At 56.7% G+C, this 17,524-nt stretch overlaps 1 protein-coding gene across 8 annotated transcripts in view; it reads left to right on the top strand.

The window, feature by feature from the left end:
* PTH1R (parathyroid hormone 1 receptor) overlaps window positions 1–17,524 on the top strand; it is a 26,130-nt gene extending 8,606 nt beyond the window's left edge. For 4 of the 8 annotated variants that reach the window (XM_017855717.1, XM_017855720.1, XM_017855718.1 and 1 more), the window contains exons 3-15: window positions 7,725–7,827; window positions 9,499–9,672; window positions 11,626–11,736; window positions 11,845–11,963; window positions 12,145–12,239; window positions 12,431–12,626; window positions 13,072–13,225; window positions 14,705–14,765; window positions 15,077–15,143; window positions 15,429–15,523; window positions 16,190–16,331; window positions 16,414–16,455; window positions 16,996–17,524. In XM_017855717.1, the coding sequence (XP_017711206.1) occupies window positions 7,725–7,827; window positions 9,499–9,672; window positions 11,626–11,736; window positions 11,845–11,963; window positions 12,145–12,239; window positions 12,431–12,626; window positions 13,072–13,225; window positions 14,705–14,765; window positions 15,077–15,143; window positions 15,429–15,523; window positions 16,190–16,331; window positions 16,414–16,455; window positions 16,996–17,382 (1,746 nt within the window). In that variant the 3' untranslated portion in view covers window positions 17,383–17,524. Of the gene's footprint in view, window positions 1–4,592; window positions 4,765–7,724; window positions 7,828–9,498; window positions 9,673–11,625; window positions 11,737–11,844; window positions 11,964–12,144; window positions 12,240–12,430; window positions 12,627–13,071; window positions 13,226–14,704; window positions 14,766–15,076; window positions 15,144–15,428; window positions 15,524–16,189; window positions 16,332–16,413; window positions 16,456–16,564; window positions 16,955–16,995 lie in introns of those variants that run through there. The other 4 variants (XM_017855721.1, XM_017855722.1, XM_017855723.1 and 1 more) reach the window with 3 other exon arrangements.

The following is a 17,524-nucleotide window of genomic DNA, read 5'->3' as shown; positions in this document are numbered from 1 at the left end:
GAGGAGAAACTGCAACAAGAGAAGCTGGAGCTCAGCATGGGGCAGGCCTTGAATGTGAAGATGTGACCCCTGGGTAGGACTCACAAGAGACTGTGGTGTGGACTCACAGGCTGGGAGTGTGTGGGACCTTTTCCAGCCTGCTCCGGGGGCAGCTTGGCCATGTTGCTTGCTTTTTTTGTTGTTGTTGTTGAGACGGAGTCTTGCTCTGTGGCCCAGGCTGGAGTGCAGTGGTGCAATCTTGGCTCACTGCAAGCTCTGCCTCCCGGGTTCATGCCATTCTCCTGCCTCAGTCTCCTAAGTAGCTGGGATTACAGGCGCCTACCACCACGCCCAGCTGTTTTTGTATTTTTAGTAGAGACGGGGTTTCACCGTGTTAGCCAGGATAGTCTCGATCTCCTGACCTCATGATCCGCCCGCCTCAGCCTCCCAAAGTGCTCGGATTACAGGCGTGAGCCACCACGCCTGGCCGGTTGCTTGCTTTTAAAGACAGGAAGAAACCAACATGTACAGAACAGTGGCTGTCCCCAGATTCTGAGCTAGAAACTGTCACAGATCTTCTTCTCATTTCATCCATTCACCCAGTGATTTCTATGGGAAAGGGCCCTGAGAGTCACACAGTGAGTCTGTGGCACAGCAGGATTTGAATCCAGATCTTTAGACCTTTGCACTGAATTCCTTCCTCCAAAGCAGCATGAGATTTGCTGCTGGCAGGAGATCCTCATGTCTCACTCTGGGTTTTCTCTTTTTCTTTCTTTTTTAAAAATTAAATAATGACCGGGTGCAGTGGCTCACGTGTGTAATCCTAACACTTTGGGAGGCCGAGGCAGGCGGATCACCTGAGGTCAGGAGTTCGAGACCAGCCTGGCCAACGTGAAACCCCATCTCTACTAAGAATACAAAAATTAGGCAGGCGTGGTGGTACATGCCTGTCATCCCAGCTTCTTGGGAGGCTGAGGCAGGAGAATCGCTTGAACCCAGGAGACAGAGATTGCAGTGAGCTGAGATCACGCCACTGCACTCCAGCCTGGGCAACAGAGTGAGACTCTGTTAAAAAAAAAAAAAAAAAAGAAAAGAAATCCTTTTGTTATTTTTAACTTCACAACTGATATATGAATATGTTCTTATAAAAGAGTCAAACAAGTCTGTAATCCCAGCTACTTGAGAAGCTGAGGAGGGAGAATTGCTTGAGCCCAGAAGTTCAAGGCTGTAATGAGCTGTGATCACGCCACTTCACTCCAGCCTGAGTGACAGAGTGGGCCCCTGTCTCTGAAAAGAAAAAAAGAGTCAATCAATAAAAATTAAACAGAAGCCCTCCTTGATCACTCCCAAGCCCCAGTTCCCTTCTAGGGAAAACCATTTTTAGCGGTTTGGGTAGAGGGGCGTTCTCCTTCCTCTTTCTGTGTGTTTCCAAATGGTACCTCTTTGTGAACATATCAAGTAGATAGTTTCATTATTGTCTATTTGTCTGGTTGGTTGTTTTTAAATAAATGGCATCGGTTTCTAGATAGGGCTCTGCCACATACATATTTTGACATAAAGGTGTGTCTTAGAGATCTTCATTTCAGTAAACATGAATTTTTGTTTAATGCTACATAGTATTCCAAAACCTGGGACTCATTAAGTAGTCCATAGGAATGTACATTTAGATCATTTCTGCATATTTTGTGTGTATGTCTATGTGTGCGTGATTCCAGATGGTGGCAGGGAAGCTCCTTGAAATGCCCTCTGGTGTCCCCATGTGACTATTTCCTAGTAGGATATTTCTAGATTTTGTCATTGCTGGGTCTGAGAATACACACATTTTTTATTTTAATAGCATGGCCAAATAGCCCTCTGAAAGGCTTGTGCTGCTTTATACTTATACAACACCAAGACCAACCAGGAGGGCCTCTCTCCCCATGCCCACTGTCTCATAGGATGTTAGGAGGATTCTTTGTGTTTCACCTTTGCTTTGATAGGTGAAAAATGGTGTCTCTTGTCATTTTAATTTGCTGATTACCAGTGACTTCTGGGCTTTACAGTGAGAGCTTGCTCAGGGCCATTAACCATCGTGCTATGGGTTATTTGTCTTTTTCGTATTGATTTGTTGAAGCTTTTTATATCACCTGCCCTTAAACACATTCACCTCAGCTCTTGAAAGGGCTTATGGACAGAGCAGTAGGAGGGGGGGCCAAGCCCTCCCAGGAACTTGGGTTTTCTTCGGAATGTTTTAATGAGGCGTCAAGTAGCCTCCCCCAGATTCCTGTTGTGGGCCTTCTGGGGACACTCCCTGGTCCAGCCACCACATCAGGAAGGCAGCTATTTCAGAAGGAGAGTCCTCAGGAAAAAGAAAAGGTGGGGCGAGGGTTTTGCAGACCTCTGAAATTGTCTGCAAAATATAGTGTGACGGAGAAGGGCGCAAAGTTTTGCTCAGGTTTGCAGAAACATCAGAGACCTTCAAACCCTTAAAAGCCCCAACTCTGGGGCCAGTCTTATGCCTGAGGTGAGACCTAGTGGGATCCCATTCTGCTGAGCAGGCGATGGCTTAGATTAGGCCATACTGTTCTTCTGGGCCTTGATTCCTCAGCCCAGGTAGGGGCTGCTTGTGAAGATCCACCAGGTCCTAGCAGCCAACTCCGCTATCCCAGGCTCCATCCCACTGCCTGCCCCGAAGGCGGCCACGCTGGCTGGCTGGGATGAGAGGCGTCATAGTGCCTCTACCCCCCCAGCCCCTCCCAGCCCCAAACACAGGCAGCCTGTTCAGGAAGGCCTGGCGAAGGGGAGGAAAAGTCAGCACTTGTCAGCGGTGGTGGGGCAGGACGAGGAGCCTGCTCAGGCCAGCCGGACAGAGAGAGGGCAGCAGGGGTGGGGGAGCAGTCCCAGCCAGCTGGCACAGGAGACATCCAGGGGTGCCAGCATGGGTCCCAGTAGTAGAACCTGGAGGAGGGCTGTAGGAAGGCCAGGAGGTCACGAAGGGGTCTCCTGTTAGCCAGGGTTTTCTCCTTCTGGCTGTGCTGGAGGCATCAGCGGCCTCGTTCCCAACACCAGAGCCCAATTGTCCTCTACCCAGTTACAGCTGGGGACAAGCTGCCATCACCGGCATCACCGTTACCTTTATGTCTACCCACCTCCGCTCCTGAATCGGCTTTGGGGAGGCTGCCCTAGGAGGTCTGCAAAGGGAGACTTGTTTAATGCAGCAGCTAAAATCCAGGATTGTGGAAAGATGCTACCGTGGCTAGCGCCAGGGTGCCCGTGTGGCTGGGCATTTCCTCCTCTCTTTCCCTTCTTCCAGGGCTGCTGCTTCAGTGTCAAGCAGATCTTAGCTCCATCCCTGGCCCTCCTCTTTCTGTGACTCTTGGCCTCAGTGTCCCTGTCTGTAAGATGGGGATGTGGTAGAAGGTACAGGAGGCATGCATTTTAAAGCTCCTTGCTGAGCATGGGGAGGATGTGCTACAGCGGTGGGTACTGGAGCCAAGTACTGCGATGGCTGGGTTGGGGGAGTCAAGTCAGCCCTCATCAGGACCATAGGAAGAGTGTTGGGGGGATATGGGACACCTGGTATAGGGCTGGGTAGCCCATAAGTGGTGGTATGAACTAAGTAACCCCTGGCCACAGCCCAGCCCCAGTCCCTCAGTCCTTACCCCTGAGTCCCAAGATGTGCAGATCCGCTGGATCTAAGGGGATGCAAGCCTAAGTCCTCTGCACCCTGGCGCTGGGCCAAGACAGGAACTCTTCAAGGGGGAGAGGGTGGGAGGGGCGGGGAGAAGGGAGTAGCAGACAAGGGGGCATGCCAGGCTGAGACGAGTTACAGCTGTCAGCATTTCCCCTTCATCCCCAGGAGATAAGGCCTCCTCAGCCAGGGCAGAGGCAGAGGAGAAGGTCCTTTTTCCTCCTAAGCTCAAGCATGGGGGCTCTGGCAGTAACCTGGAATCCTAATGTAAGTCCAGAGTGGTTTCAGAAATGCAAGGAGCCATTGGGATATCCGTCCATCCCAAAAGCTTGCCAGGAACACTTTATCTGGCAGGTCCTCCTGTGGTCCCTGCCCTCAGTCCTCCCTGGGGCTCCATCTCCCATCTGCCCCTCACCATGGGGATGAGATAATCTCCCCCAGTCCCTGGCCTGGCTGGGAGCACCCATGTCACCAGGCAGCAGGGGTGCACATGGCGGGGGTGTGACTTGCTGCTGCTGCTGCTCACAGTATCAACAATAGCAACCAGCTTTTCCTGAGCTTCACCCCTGCACAGGCTTGTTGTGAAGTGCTTCATTTAATCTTCACAACAGCCTTTGTTTTTTTTTGAGACGGAATTTCACTCTTGTTGCCCAAGCTGGCGTGCAGTGGCACAATCTTGGCTCACCAGAACCTCCACCTCCCGGGTTTGAGCGATTCTGCTGCCTCAACCTCCCGAGAAGGTGGGATTACAGGCATGCACCACCACGCCTGGCTAATTTTGTATTTTTCAGTAGAGACGAGCTTTCTCCATGTTGGTCAGGCTCATCTCAAACTCCTGACCTCAGGTGATCCGCCTGGTTTGGCCTCCCAAAGTGCTGGGATTACAGGTGTGAGCCATCGTACCCGGCCAACAACAGCCCTATTATTAACCCTGATTTTACAGGAAAACTGAGGCACACCGGTTAAGCAACTTTCTCAGACACGAAGCCAGTCAAGGGTGAAGGTGGGATTCACACTCTGGGGCTGGTGGCAGAATCTCCTTGAAGAGGAGGGCACAGCTGGAGAGAGGAGTGAACAGGAGTGGGGGCGTTCCAGGCATGGAGCTGTGAGCTAAGGTTTGGAGGGGTAGTGCACTTGGTGTGGGGTTGTCCTCCTCTTCTTGGGAAAGTGCTTCCTTAACTTTAACATGAGTTATTCTTGTTGCAATGACTGTGCTAACAGAGAAATAGGTCCTGAAGTTCAGGGAGGCCAGAGGTGGGGCCACCACTCCTATGGATGAATGAAGGAGTGTGGGAGCCATGCGTGCTAGAAGCACGTATCTTTTCCTCTCCTGAACATCCCAACTCCAGACAAAGGGGTGTGCCTCCTCCTGGCCATGGAGAAGGTAAAGCCAACAGCAGGAGGTAGAGGCTGAGCCAATTCCTTGAGCCAGTGAGGGGTGTGTTGGTCAGGTTTCAGCGGTCAGTCTGCCAAATGGCCATGCAGTTTTCAAGCCATGACTACCTGCCTGTAGTCTAGGCCATCAGGGGTGACCCCCAGTCATATCAGTAGGCTGGTCTGTCTGTTGGGAGGCCTGGTGAGTCAGCAAGTGTCTAGGGATGGGTGGGAGCCTCCATCAGTCACTCCAGAGCTCTCCATCAGCTAAAGAAAATACAGCACAATGGGTTTGTCTTGAGAGGGGTGGAGGTGGCAGAAGGAGGAGGATAGTGGGGAGGGGGTAAGACAACAAGATGGCAGAGGCAGTGTAGATGGTAGTTATTGGACAGGTGGTAGTATTGGTGATGGTGCTAATGTTGCCTTGGTGATGCTGGAGGTGGTGGCAGTGGTGCTAGTGATGTACCAGTGGTGATGGTGCGGATAGTGGTGATGGTGGTTATATTGATGGTTACAGTAGTGCTCATGGTGGTAATGGTGATGCCAGTGGTGGTGGTGGTAGTATACTGGGAGGGACTGGTGATGCTGGTGTTGGTGTTAGTGACAGTAATGATGGTTATTGATGGAGGTACTAGTAGCAACGATGGAAATGGTAGTGAATGGGTGCTGTAAATGGAGTGGGGTGAGCAGGAATCAGCCCCCTCAGCAGCATGGATCCCCCATGTAAGAGGCACAGGGAGAGCTTCAGGTTAGTCTTGGAGGCCCCTGGATCCTGGCAAGTCCAAGTTGTTCTCCCTTAAACCATCCAGTCATTCTGTCTACCTCTACCCCAGCCGGCTCAGCCATAGCTGTGGAAGCAAAGGGACTAGGATAGAGGAGCTTAGGCCAGCCGCCAACACGTGGGGATCTGTTCCAGCCCTTCCTGAGGTCCACAGCAGTGGTCCAGCTGAGATCTCAGGGTCCACCTCAGCCCCCAGAGACACCAGAAGCACGGGCCACCCACAGACTCAAAGGCTAAGGGAGCTGCCGCCTCACTCACAGACACGCACACGCCGCCCTATGCCCAGAAATACATGTGCACGTGCAAGCTCACAAACACATCCGGCTTGCGACCCACACTGACGTGCTGGACAGTCTCCACGTGAGAACGCACACGGACGGGCACACACAAGTGCACGCGCCGGCCACTCAGGGGATGCGCCGCCACTCGCGCGCGCACGCGGAGGGACGCGCACGCGGCTCCGCTAAGTGGAACCAGCAGAACCCGAGGCCGGCGGAGCCAATTGGAGACTCCTTGGCTCTGGAAGCCATCGCTGCTGCCGCCAAGAGACGCGGTCAATTAACTTCTCCCTGCAGCCAGGCTCCCTGACCTGGCCCGCCTCATCTCCGACCCGCCTCCTTCCTCCCCTGCCTCCTCTGGGTCCTCCCGCCCTGCACAGCCACGCTCAAACTGCAGGGCCCCGGCCCCGCCACAGCGCGTCTGAAGGATGTGGCTCTGCCCCGGAGCTGAGGAGACGTAGCCTTTTGGGACAGGGGTGGAGGGGGTCATCTCAGGGGACATACCCCTGCCCAGGGGTCGGAGGAAACACGGCCCTGAATTAAGAGGGATGGGGCTGAGGGCTTCACAGCTCCGCCCTGGGGAGGTATCAGAGACCGCCTTAACCTCTGCGGGTCACACTCACGGGAGTGGCTGGGCTGGGCACACCAAGCTGTTCCCGGGGCGGGATGCTGCCTTTACCCCAACTCCTTTTCTCCTAAGTCAGAGGACAGAGGCTCAGACCCCCTCAGCAGCCACCTGCTCAGGGGTGAGCCTCCACCCGCATATTTCATTTCCTTTCTTATAATGAGGCCAGTGAGTCCCTGTGGGTGACAGCCAGGGCCCAGGGTGTGCAGGCTGGAGGGAAGGGAAAGGACATTCCAGGCAGAGAATAGCAGGAGTGAGGGCCTGAGTGTCATCAGAACTCCGGAGTCGGCTTGGATGGAGGGAGCTCCCAGATAAGCAGTGGAATGAGAGGGACTCCCACCCACAGCCAGCACCAGAGTGCCCAGCCGAACCCAGGCCGCGTGCCAGCAGTTCCTCTATCCTTTCTCTCTCTCTCTCTCTCTCTCTCTCTCTCTCTCTCTCTCTCTCTCTCTCGGGATTGTAAGGAGGGGAGGCATTGAGGCACTCACCATTCACTGGGGACAGCATTGACTGGGGAGCTGGGCCCAGATGGAAACTGGTGACTCCCAAGGCCCCCAGGGTGCCAGTACTTGAAGGACTCCAGGCTGGGTTTGTCTCCCCAGAGTTCACCACTCCTTATCCACCCCTCGCCCCCGACTCACGTCCCCAGCAGGCAGCCGGGATCCTATGTGGATCCATCCTGGGACATTCCATTCCAGTCCCATGTACCCCTGGGGAAAGGACTGGACAGAGAATATCAGTGACTGCAGCCTACAGGGTTACTGGCGGGCAGGCAGGAGACAGCCCCCCACCCTTTTTCCCTTCGATCAGGCAGGCCCTACCCGTCAGAGCCACAGCTTCCCATCTGTAAGGTGCGAGCTCCATAGAGCAGATTCTCCACACTCAGGGGAAACCCCACCTTCCCTCTAGAGTCAGGGCCTTTTGAAAGGGGGTAATCCCTCTGGGAAATTGGGATGTCTCTGGGACCTGCTGCTGCGCCAGAAAGTCCTGCCTGTGGTCTGACCTTCGGCTTGGCAGGTGGATGCAGATGACGTCATGACTAAAGAGGAACAGATCTTCCTGCTGCACCGTGCTCAGGCCCAGTGTGAAAAACGGCTCAAGGAGGTCCTGCAGAGGCCAGGTGGGGGTCAAAGGAAGAGGGTCTGGGGATGAGGCCAGGTGAGGGAGGGGCCAGTAGAGGGGGGGACCCAGGATACAGAGCCAGGTGAAGGCTCTCTGTGGGGGTGGACTCAGGTAAAGGGGGCCAGGCCGAAGTGAGGACTGAAGTGGGGTGTGTGGTGCAAGAGTGGAGTCAGCAGGCTCGGGCATCCTTGGCTTGTCCTAAGTCTTGAGCTCAGGTCCCTGTGTTGCCCACCACCAACGCTCAAACTGATGGCTGTCGGGTTAATCTCATCAACTGAAGAGGCCCAGACCCCAACTGACTGAAGGAGAGGTGCAGCTTCCTCCCCTGACAAGCCCTTAGGGTTCTGCAGGGTTTGAGGCTGGTGCACGCCCAGAACACAAGCACACAATGACACACACACTCTGTGGCACACAGATTTTGCTCACATTCACAGAGACTCACATGGTCTCTGCAGTCACAGCCCCACCGATGCTAGCCCCAACAGCGGCTCCCAGTCACATCGAGATCTGGGGGGTCAGGTGGGCCTCCTCACTCTGGGTCCTGAACCCAGCCCCTCTTCTTGGTTGTGAAAGCCTGGAGGGAGCCTCTCTTTGCCCCTCACCATCTACCATGGAGCCTCTCTCTTCCTGCTCTACCGGATCCTGCTACCCACATCCCCACACTGAGGCCCGAGGGTGGAGGCAGGAAAATGAGCACAGTCATTCTCATCCCAGTCCAGGCTGCCTGGACTCAGCTTCCCATCATTGCCACAGACCCGACATGTGAGGGCCAGTGGGGCCTAGCTTGGGCGGTGGCTGAAGGAATACAAGTCAGAAAATGAGGAAGACTTTATGGCTAGGAAGAAAGACCTCTCCAGCCTGGGCAACATAGTGAGATCCCATCTCTAAAAAAAAAAATTAAAAATTAGCCAGGTGTGGTGGTGCACACCTGTAGTCCCAGCTATAGGGGAGGCTGAGATGGGAGGATCACTTGAGCACAGGAGTTTGAGGCTGCAGTAATTCGTGATCATGTCACTGCACTCCAGGCTGGGTGACAGAGAGAGACCTTGTCCAAAAAAAAAAAAAAAAAAAAAAATGACCTCCAGCATCTCTCCAATGAGAAGAGAGGCCAGGCTCCATCTCAGATGAGGCATCTCCAGGGCCACTGTGGAAGCTGTGAACCACATACTTGAGGGTCCAGGGCAGGGGATGGGGTGGCCTTCTCTGTCCACTCTTGACTGTACCACCTTGCTCTTGTCTTCTCACCACCAGCTTCTTTACCTGCACAGCACTCAGGCCAGACTTCATTTTCGCCATGTAACCTGTCCATTGACATCTCCACCCACTCTGTCTGCTTTCAGCGTGCGCCCCCTGGTGGGGCCTTCACTGTTGCGTGGCCTTGGCCCCCACTCCAGACTCCTGGGTGGGAGGATACCGCCTCTGTTCTGTCTTGCCCAGGTTTAGTGCTCACCCCACTAGCTGATCCTGCACTCACATTCCAACCCTGGGGGACAGTCTCCACCTCCTCTTATTACTTCACCTGGCAAGCACTTTACACTTTGTTAAACACCTCCTCACCCATCGTCTCAGATCTCCCAACAGCCTGGGTGTCAGCAGGGCAGGAGACAACCCCCCCATTGTACAAAGGGGGAGTCTGAGGCTGAAGAGTACCCCGGGTCTCCTGTTGTAGCACAGCTGACAGCCATCATTACCACCCTGGTTTCTCCAGCCAACATAATGGAATCAGACAAGGGATGGACATCTACGTCCACATCAGGGAAGCCCAGGAAAGATAAGCCATCTGGGAAGCTCTACCCCGAGTCTGAGGAGGACAAGGAGGCACCCACTGGCAGCAGGTACCGAGGTATGTCTCTGCTTCCATGCATCCAGCTGGCATGGGCTTGGATCCGCCCACCCCCATTGCACTGTCCCTGTCATGTGAGCACATGCTTCTTGGCTCTTATAGAAAGTAAAAGGCAAGGGGCTGGGAAAAGACAGAGTCTAGTGGGAAGGAAGGGGAGCTGAATGGCTCAGGCCTCAGAGAGAGATGAACAGAGAACTTGCCAGCACCACGCCAAGAGTGGACCCAGGGTTACGGCCCCATCCATGGAGAGAGAGATGACAGAGAACCCTGGGGGACAGAGAGGCAGGGAGAGATACACAAAGACAGAGAGAGAATGGCACATAGAGAAAGACAGGGAGAGGCATGGAGACAGAGATCAACAGAAACGCAGGGAGAGACAGTCATAGAGACAGAGGGGACCAGGAGGCACACACGGAAGTCTAGGGCTCAGTGTGTCAGAGGAGGTACACGGGGACACATAGTGGGGAAGGCCACAGAAATAGAGCAGGAGAGGAGGGCAGTGGCAGAGGGTGGGGCCAGAGGCAGTGGGACAAGTCGGGGAGAAGAGAAGGGAGGGAAGCAGATGAGGAGAGGTAGACACAGAGCCCAGGCTTTGGCCACAGGGCCAGTTTGAACCGGCCGGGTGGGCAGCAGATTCCAGACGGGCCACATCTGGGACGCTGTGGTCACCCTGTGGCTCCCTGGGGACCAGAGGGAATTGTGGGCCTGGCTGGGTGGGGCTGGGAATATGGCGCCCAGGACAGAGAGCCTTTCACCAAGCCAGGGCGGGTCCAGCCATTGAGGCAGCCTTCCAGGGTGGCTGGAGAGTCCTGTGGTTGGAGCCCTACAGAGAGAGAGAAGGGGGCTGTAAGCTGGGAGTGGAATGTGGAAGATCCAGAGGCTGGGGAACTTCCAAGATCACTTAGCCTCCCTGCAGTGAGGCTGGGTCTCCAAAGTGGGATGCCACCCTACTTTGAATCCCACCATTAGCACTGAGATTTGGGGAATCGTATCTCCCCCAGCAGTGGCCGTGGGAGTCTCACAGCAGGTACTCAGGGCAGGCATTGGGTGGTGGTAGAAGCGTGGACCGATGTGGTTAATCCCAACTTCCCAATGAGGAAATGGAAATAGAAAGACCGGGAACACCTGCGTGAGGTCAGCAGCAACTTGGAGTCCAGCTGGCACTAAAAACCAGACTTCCTGCCTCCTGTCCATGGTCCCAGGGGAAGGGGCACACAGGGAGCCTCCCAGCTGAGGGAGAGTTAGTCTGGGTACTTGGTCTTCTTCAAGGACACCTGGAAAGTGGTTCCAAGAGCAGAGAGAAAGGCGAGAGGCCTGGCCTGGGGTTGAGTACTTGAAGAGGACAGGGCCCTGTGTTGTATGACCTCAGCAACTTGCCTACCTCTCTTGGCCTCTGTCAGCCCATCTGGAAAATGGGGCCAGTGCCAGTACCTGTATCCCAGAGGCCATAGTAAATTCTATGAGGCCAGCTGGGTGCAGGGCACAGAAATATATTTTCTCCAGAATGCTCCAAAGCCTGAATTTTTCTGCCTGGGGCACACCTGTCCCTGCAGGAACCAACAACCACTGATGGGCCAGGCACAGTGGCTCACACCTGTAATCCCAGCACTTTGGGAGGCCCAGGTGGATGGATCACCTGAGGTCAGGAGTTTGAGACTAGCCTGACCAAGATGGAGAAACCCCATTTCTACTAAAAACACAAAATTAGCCAGGCATGGTGGCGCATGCCTGTAATCCCAGCTACTCGGGAGGCTGAGGCAGGAGAATTGCTTGAACCCAGGAGGCGGAGGTTGCAGTGAGCCGAGATCACGCCATTGCTCTCCAGCCTGAGCAACAAGAGCGAAACTCCATCTAAAAAAAAAAAAACACACTGATGTATTCATCCTTCTGGGTCACTAACCATGGCCTTGACTCTCCCTTGGTATCCCCTACCCTATCTGTCTCTGGGCACAGGGCGGCCCTGCCTGCCTGAATGGGACCACATTCTGTGCTGGCCGCTGGGGGCACCAGGTGAGGTGGTGGCTGTGCCCTGTCCAGACTACATTTATGACTTCAATCACAAAGGTGAGGCCTGCTGGAAGGGGTGGGGATCAGAGGGAGGCTGAGACTTGGAGCTAGGGGTTCGGTGCCTCCAGACCTCCCTGCCTGCCCTGACCTCCCATGGACCTGCAGGCCATGCCTACCGACGCTGTGACCGCAATGGCAGCTGGGAGCTGGTGCCTGGGCACAACAGGACGTGGGCCAACTACAGCGAGTGTGTCAAATTTCTCACCAATGAGACTCGTGAACGGGTGCGAGCCTTTCTCCTCCCCAGTGTGACCGGGATCAATTCACTCCCACCCCACGGGTGACCCCTGACCCAGCCCTGATTCCTAACCTTGACTCCTCCAGCAACCTTACCCTGGCCTCTTGCTCTTACCCTGATGCTAACCCTGGGTCCCAGGGATCTGACTGTGTCTCCCCCCCGCACAGGAGGTGTTTGACCGCCTGGGCATGATCTACACCGTGGGCTACTCCGTGTCCCTGGCGTCCCTCACAGTAGCTGTGCTCATCCTGGCCTACTTTAGGTGGGCGGGGCGAGAGGCCTCGGGACATGGTGGAGGAGGGGGTGGTGGCCGAGGTCTGATGCAACCCCTTCCCTGCACCCATCACCCCCAGCGGCTGTCCCTACCTACCGCACACAGCCCAGCTTCCTGCCCATGCCCACCTGCCATGCGTCCCCGTGCCCCCACCCACGGTGATGTCGCGCGCCCCGCAGGCGGCTGCACTGCACGCGCAACTACATCCACATGCACTTGTTCCTGTCCTTCATGCTGCGCGCCGTGAGCATCTTCGTCAAGGACGCGGTGCTCTACTCTGGCGCCACGCTCGATGAGGCTGAGCGCCTCACTGAGGAGGAGCTGCGCGCCATCGCCCAGGCGCCCCCGCCGCCTGCCACCGCCACTGCCGGCTACGTGAGTGCCCCTCCGCCAGCCCGCTCCCAGTGCCGCCACTGGCCTCTGGCCTCTTGGGGTCCCGCGCCGCCCCCCTCCAGCCCAGCCCTCGCCCTGCCTGCCTCCTGCCAGCCCCACTAGCTTCAGCCACTGAAACCTGTTTCACAGGGTCCCTCGCAACCCTCAGCTCTGCCACCAACCCTGCTGCCAAGGGCTCAGGGTCCCACACGCCCCGTGCTGCCATCAAGGCTCCTGCCTCAACCCAGTACCCCCCAGCCACTCTACCTCTTCACTTTGCCTCCTGCCCCTGACACCACACCCCACTGAGAGAGCCCCCAAGCGGAGCCTGCCCCTTCCTGGACTGTTTGGCCTGCACCACTTGTCCCCTCCCGCCGCCCCAGCCCCCCAGCCCAGCCCTGACTTCCGGGAGGCAGGCCCTGCCCTCTAACACCAGCTGGTCTCTTAGGCGGGCTGCAGGGTGGCCGTGACCTTCTTCCTTTACTTCCTGGCCACCAACTACTACTGGATTCTGGTGGAGGGGCTGTACCTGCACAGCCTCATCTTCATGGCCTTCTTCTCAGAGAAGAAGTACCTGTGGGGCTTCACAGTCTTCGGCTGGGGTACGCGGGCACAGCGGGTAGTGAGGCGCCAACAGGGGTGGAATCATGGGCGACAGGGAGAGGGCAGCCCCTGGGGGGAGGCGCCCACACAGCACATCCCGCCCCAAGTGGAACAGCAGGAGAGAGGCCTGCCGCCCTTCTGTGATCCTGACCCCATTCCAGGCTTGGAACAGCAGGGCTTGGCCAGGGATCAGGTTCACCTGGGTTAGATTCACCTGAATTGAGGCTCGGCCCAGGACAGGGGAAGGAGAGACCATCAGGCCAAGATTCAACTCAGGATCAGAGTAGGATACTGGGTCAGAGGTCAGCCTGGGGCTGGAACTGGGATCTGCCCACACCATTGCCAGCCTCAGCAGGCCTGCGGGGTCCATGGCCCAGAGCCGTGGGCCCAGCACCTCAGCATCACCTGGGCTTCACAGCCTCTCTGCAGAATGGGTTGCTGGAGCCGTGCACTCCTCCCAACCCCCTACAGGCTCTGGGATCCAGTTACCGATAATTGTCCATTATTGTTGGCAGCTGCAGAGCTTGGCTGGGCTCCGGGACAACTGGCCAGACTGCAGAGGGGTGGGCCGGGTGGCTGGAGCCCTCTCCGCAGTCAGCACCCAGAGGCCTGCAGGTCAACAGCCACCACCTGCCTGACCCTCGACATACATCCTGACCCTGACCTCACCGTGACAAGCCCCACAGATGGGGAGACCTGAGCCTGGTCCCAGGAACTGATGCAGGCTCTGGGGCTAGGAAGTGTCCTAGTGGGCTGGCAACATGCAGATTGGGAGTGTGTAGGATCCTGGGGCACAGGAATGTCACAGCTCTTTTCTTACCCTAAATCCAGGTCATACCCTATCCCTCCAAGGGTGGACCAGGCCTAGAGTCAACTTGGTGGTGTGCAGTCGGGGAGGACCTGGGGCTCCCTTCCCAGAGGCACAGCTCACCCAAAGATGCCATGTGCCCCTTGAGCTGGCACAGGCCAGGACATACCGACACACCGAGGCTTCCCTGTGGCCTCTGCTTGGGACAAAAACCTCTCACCCCATCCAGTCTCATCCATGAGGGCTGGGACCTTTCAAACCAGGTTGTGGGAGTGCTGTACTGGGGCAAAAAAAAAAAAAAAATGCGGAAAATAGGCTCTCTCCCCATGGGAGCTGCAAGTCCAAAGCAGTGCCCTCTGCAGAGGAAATGGACAGGGCATGGATCAGTTAGTGATACCTTATTATTATATTATACCTTGTACCCCATGTATGTGCATATGGAGCCAAGATGGGGGCAGAGGCTGAGCTGGGTTTTGAGGGCTGTAGCCCCAAGGGGAGGCTGTTAGGGCACTACATGGCAGAGTGTGGCTCTGTCACCAAGTGGCCCAAGTGCCCAGGGTCAGGGGCTCAGGGCAATGGTGGGGTAAGCTGGGGGTCATCAAGGATGAGGGGGGATGACCTTGTGGACAGTAGCCACAGCCCCGCACACTGTCCCCCTCTGTGCCCACAGGTCTGCCCGCTGTCTTCGTGGCTGTGTGGGTCAGTGTCAGAGCTACCCTGGCCAACACCGGGTAGGTCCAGGTGGAGAAGGGGCCCAGGCAAGAAGCACCCCTGGGTCCCTTTTCTTCCAGGAAGCATGTGAGAGGGCCTCAAATGGCCCAGCCTCAGGAGTTCTCAGTCTAGCCTCGAGCCAGGAGCACCCTCAGGGTCACAGGAGGCTAGTTACAAAGATGCCTGTGAGGGTGGCCTGAGGCCTCGCCACACCCAACCCCCCTGCCCTGTGTCCTCAACAGCTAATGTCACCAAACCAAATCTGGGACTCTGTGGGCAGTCTTAGGATGGGAACAGGAGGGGTGGGAGCTAATGCCTCAACCTCCCCCAGGTGCTGGGACTTGAGCTCCGGGAACAAAAAGTGGATCATCCAGGTGCCCATCCTGGCCTCCATTGTGGTAAGCACGGGTGGGCTGCTGGCCACAGGGGAGGGTGGGATGTGTGCCTGGGCCCCCCGGAACCAGCCCCTGACAGGGACCTAGGAGGCTTCCCTGGACCCCAGTGTCAGAGCCACAGAGGCCAGAGGACCAGCTGATCCATACTCCAGCCCAGAAAGGAAAACCAAGGGCCCAAGGAGCCACCCAGAGACGCAGTGACAGAGCAGAACCTATGGCCGTGGCTGCCAGGCCTTGCCCCGCCCCGCTAGGGTGCAGCCTCCAGACGCAGCCCTCTCACTCCCACAGCTCAACTTCATCCTCTTCATCAATATCGTCCGGGTGCTCGCCACCAAGCTGCGGGAGACCAACGCTGGCCGGTGTGACACGCGGCAGCAGTACCGGTGAGCCCACCCTGCCTGCCATGCCCTGGCTCCTCAGGGGTCCCTGAGTCCCAGTACCATGTACCCCGGGAAAGACAGTGGCCCCATGAACGAGCCTGGGGCAAGGGAAAGGACCCAGCGTCTGACTCCCTGGCTGTCCTCACCCACCTGGCCTGCCCAGCAGTGATGGGAGGCCCTAGGGGCACCCCAAAGCCAGCCTGCCCACTTGTATGAGGCCCTGCACTAGAGTTGGAGTCTGTGAGGGTGGGACAAACTTCAACCTCTCCTCAAAGAGTTGGTTGCAGGGAGTCTGAGGAACAGGTAGGCGGTAGGTGGCCCCAGGAAGGCTGCAGCTCAACTGAAACCTGAGGAGTGGACTGTGGGATAGTGAGGTTCGACCTTGGAGGGGAGTGCTTGCCAGCTGAGGGCTCCACAGGTGCGAAGGGCCCAGGGACAGGAGGACTGTCATTTGAAGTCCGCTCCGGGACACCGCTGAGAACCAAGGGGCCCTATTAGCACTTGGCCGGGATGGCAGCCATGCAGGTGAACTGGGTTGTTCTCCTGTGGTGACTTGAGCCCTGGGTCCCTTTGAGCTTCCGGAGCCTGGGGCTGGCAGGGTGGGGGGTGGCACGATGCTTGCTGAAGGGGAAGTAGCTTGGCCCTGACCTATCTGCCCTGCTGGCCCAGGAAGCTGCTCAAATCCACGCTGGTGCTCATGCCCCTCTTTGGCGTCCACTACATCGTCTTCATGGCCACACCATACACCGAGGTCTCAGGGACGCTCTGGCAAGTCCAGATGCACTATGAGATGCTCTTCAACTCCTTCCAGGTGCGCAATGCTGGCCCTGGCCTGGCTGAGGGTGGGAAGGGTTCCGGGGACAGGCCCTGATTCCAGACACCCCTCTTCACAGGGATTTTTTGTCGCCATCATATACTGTTTCTGCAATGGCGAGGTAAGCAGGAGACAGTGTTGGTGCAGGGCAGGGTGGGGCAGATACCCCAGAGGCTTCCTCAGGCTCATTTCTCCATTCTTCCACCCCGTTACTTCTTTGTTCCTCCAAGAACACCCCTGAGGACATGCTGAAAGCAGAGAAGTCTTTCCAGATGATGCAGGCTCAGGATGTGCTAGGATCTGGGGACTCTTCGGTCACCAGACACTTGGCATAGCCAAGTGCCTTCCCAGCCTCATGGTTGAATTCTCTGACCCAGATTGGAAGACTCAGCCACCTTTGGGGCAATCTGAACCTTGTAGATTCTGGGTGTGTCAGTTGCCTGCAACCAAGCACCCTGCTCTGAGGATGCGATGTAGATTCTGGGTGTGTCAGTTGCCTACAACCAAGCACCCTGTTGTGAGGATGGGATTTCACTTGGCCTTGGAGTTTCCCAGGAGCCCCCATTCCCGTTTTCATTCCGTGCTGGGTGTCCAGGGGCAGGGATGGGGCATCGCTGGGGTTGGGAGACACACCTGACTGCCTCACCCCTACTGCCCCAAGGTACAAGCTGAGATCAAGAAATCTTGGAGCCGCTGGACACTGGCACTGGACTTCAAGCGCAAGGCACGCAGCGGGAGCAGCAGCTATAGCTATGGCCCCATGGTGTCCCACACAAGTGTGACCAACGTCGGCCCCCGTGTGGGACTGGGCCTGCCCCTCAGCCCCCGCCTACTGCCCACTGCCACCACCAATGGCCACCCTCAGCTGCCTGGCCATGCCAAGCCAGGGGCCCCAGCCCTGGAGACCCTCGAGACCACACCACCTGCCGTGGCTGCTCCCAAGGACGATGGGTTCCTCAATGGCTCCTGCTCAGGCCTGGACGAGGAGGGCTCTGGGCCTGAGCAGCCACCCGCCCTGCTACAGGAAGAGTGGGAGACAGTCATGTGACCAGGCGCTGGGGGCTGGACCTGCTGACATGGTGGATGGACAGATGGACCAAAGATGGGTGGCTGAATGGTTGCCCACTCAGAGCTGGGGCCAAGAGGAAAAACAGGGAAAAAAAGGAAAAAAAAAAAAAAAGGAAAAGGAA

This window comes from Rhinopithecus bieti, unplaced genomic scaffold, assembly GCF_001698545.2.
Source record: "Rhinopithecus bieti isolate Rb0 unplaced genomic scaffold, ASM169854v2 scaffold_39746, whole genome shotgun sequence".
Classification (NCBI taxonomy): domain Eukaryota; kingdom Metazoa; phylum Chordata; class Mammalia; order Primates; family Cercopithecidae; genus Rhinopithecus; species Rhinopithecus bieti.
Note: the sequence above shows the minus strand (reverse complement) of the source record. Positions and strands in the feature narration are given on the sequence as shown.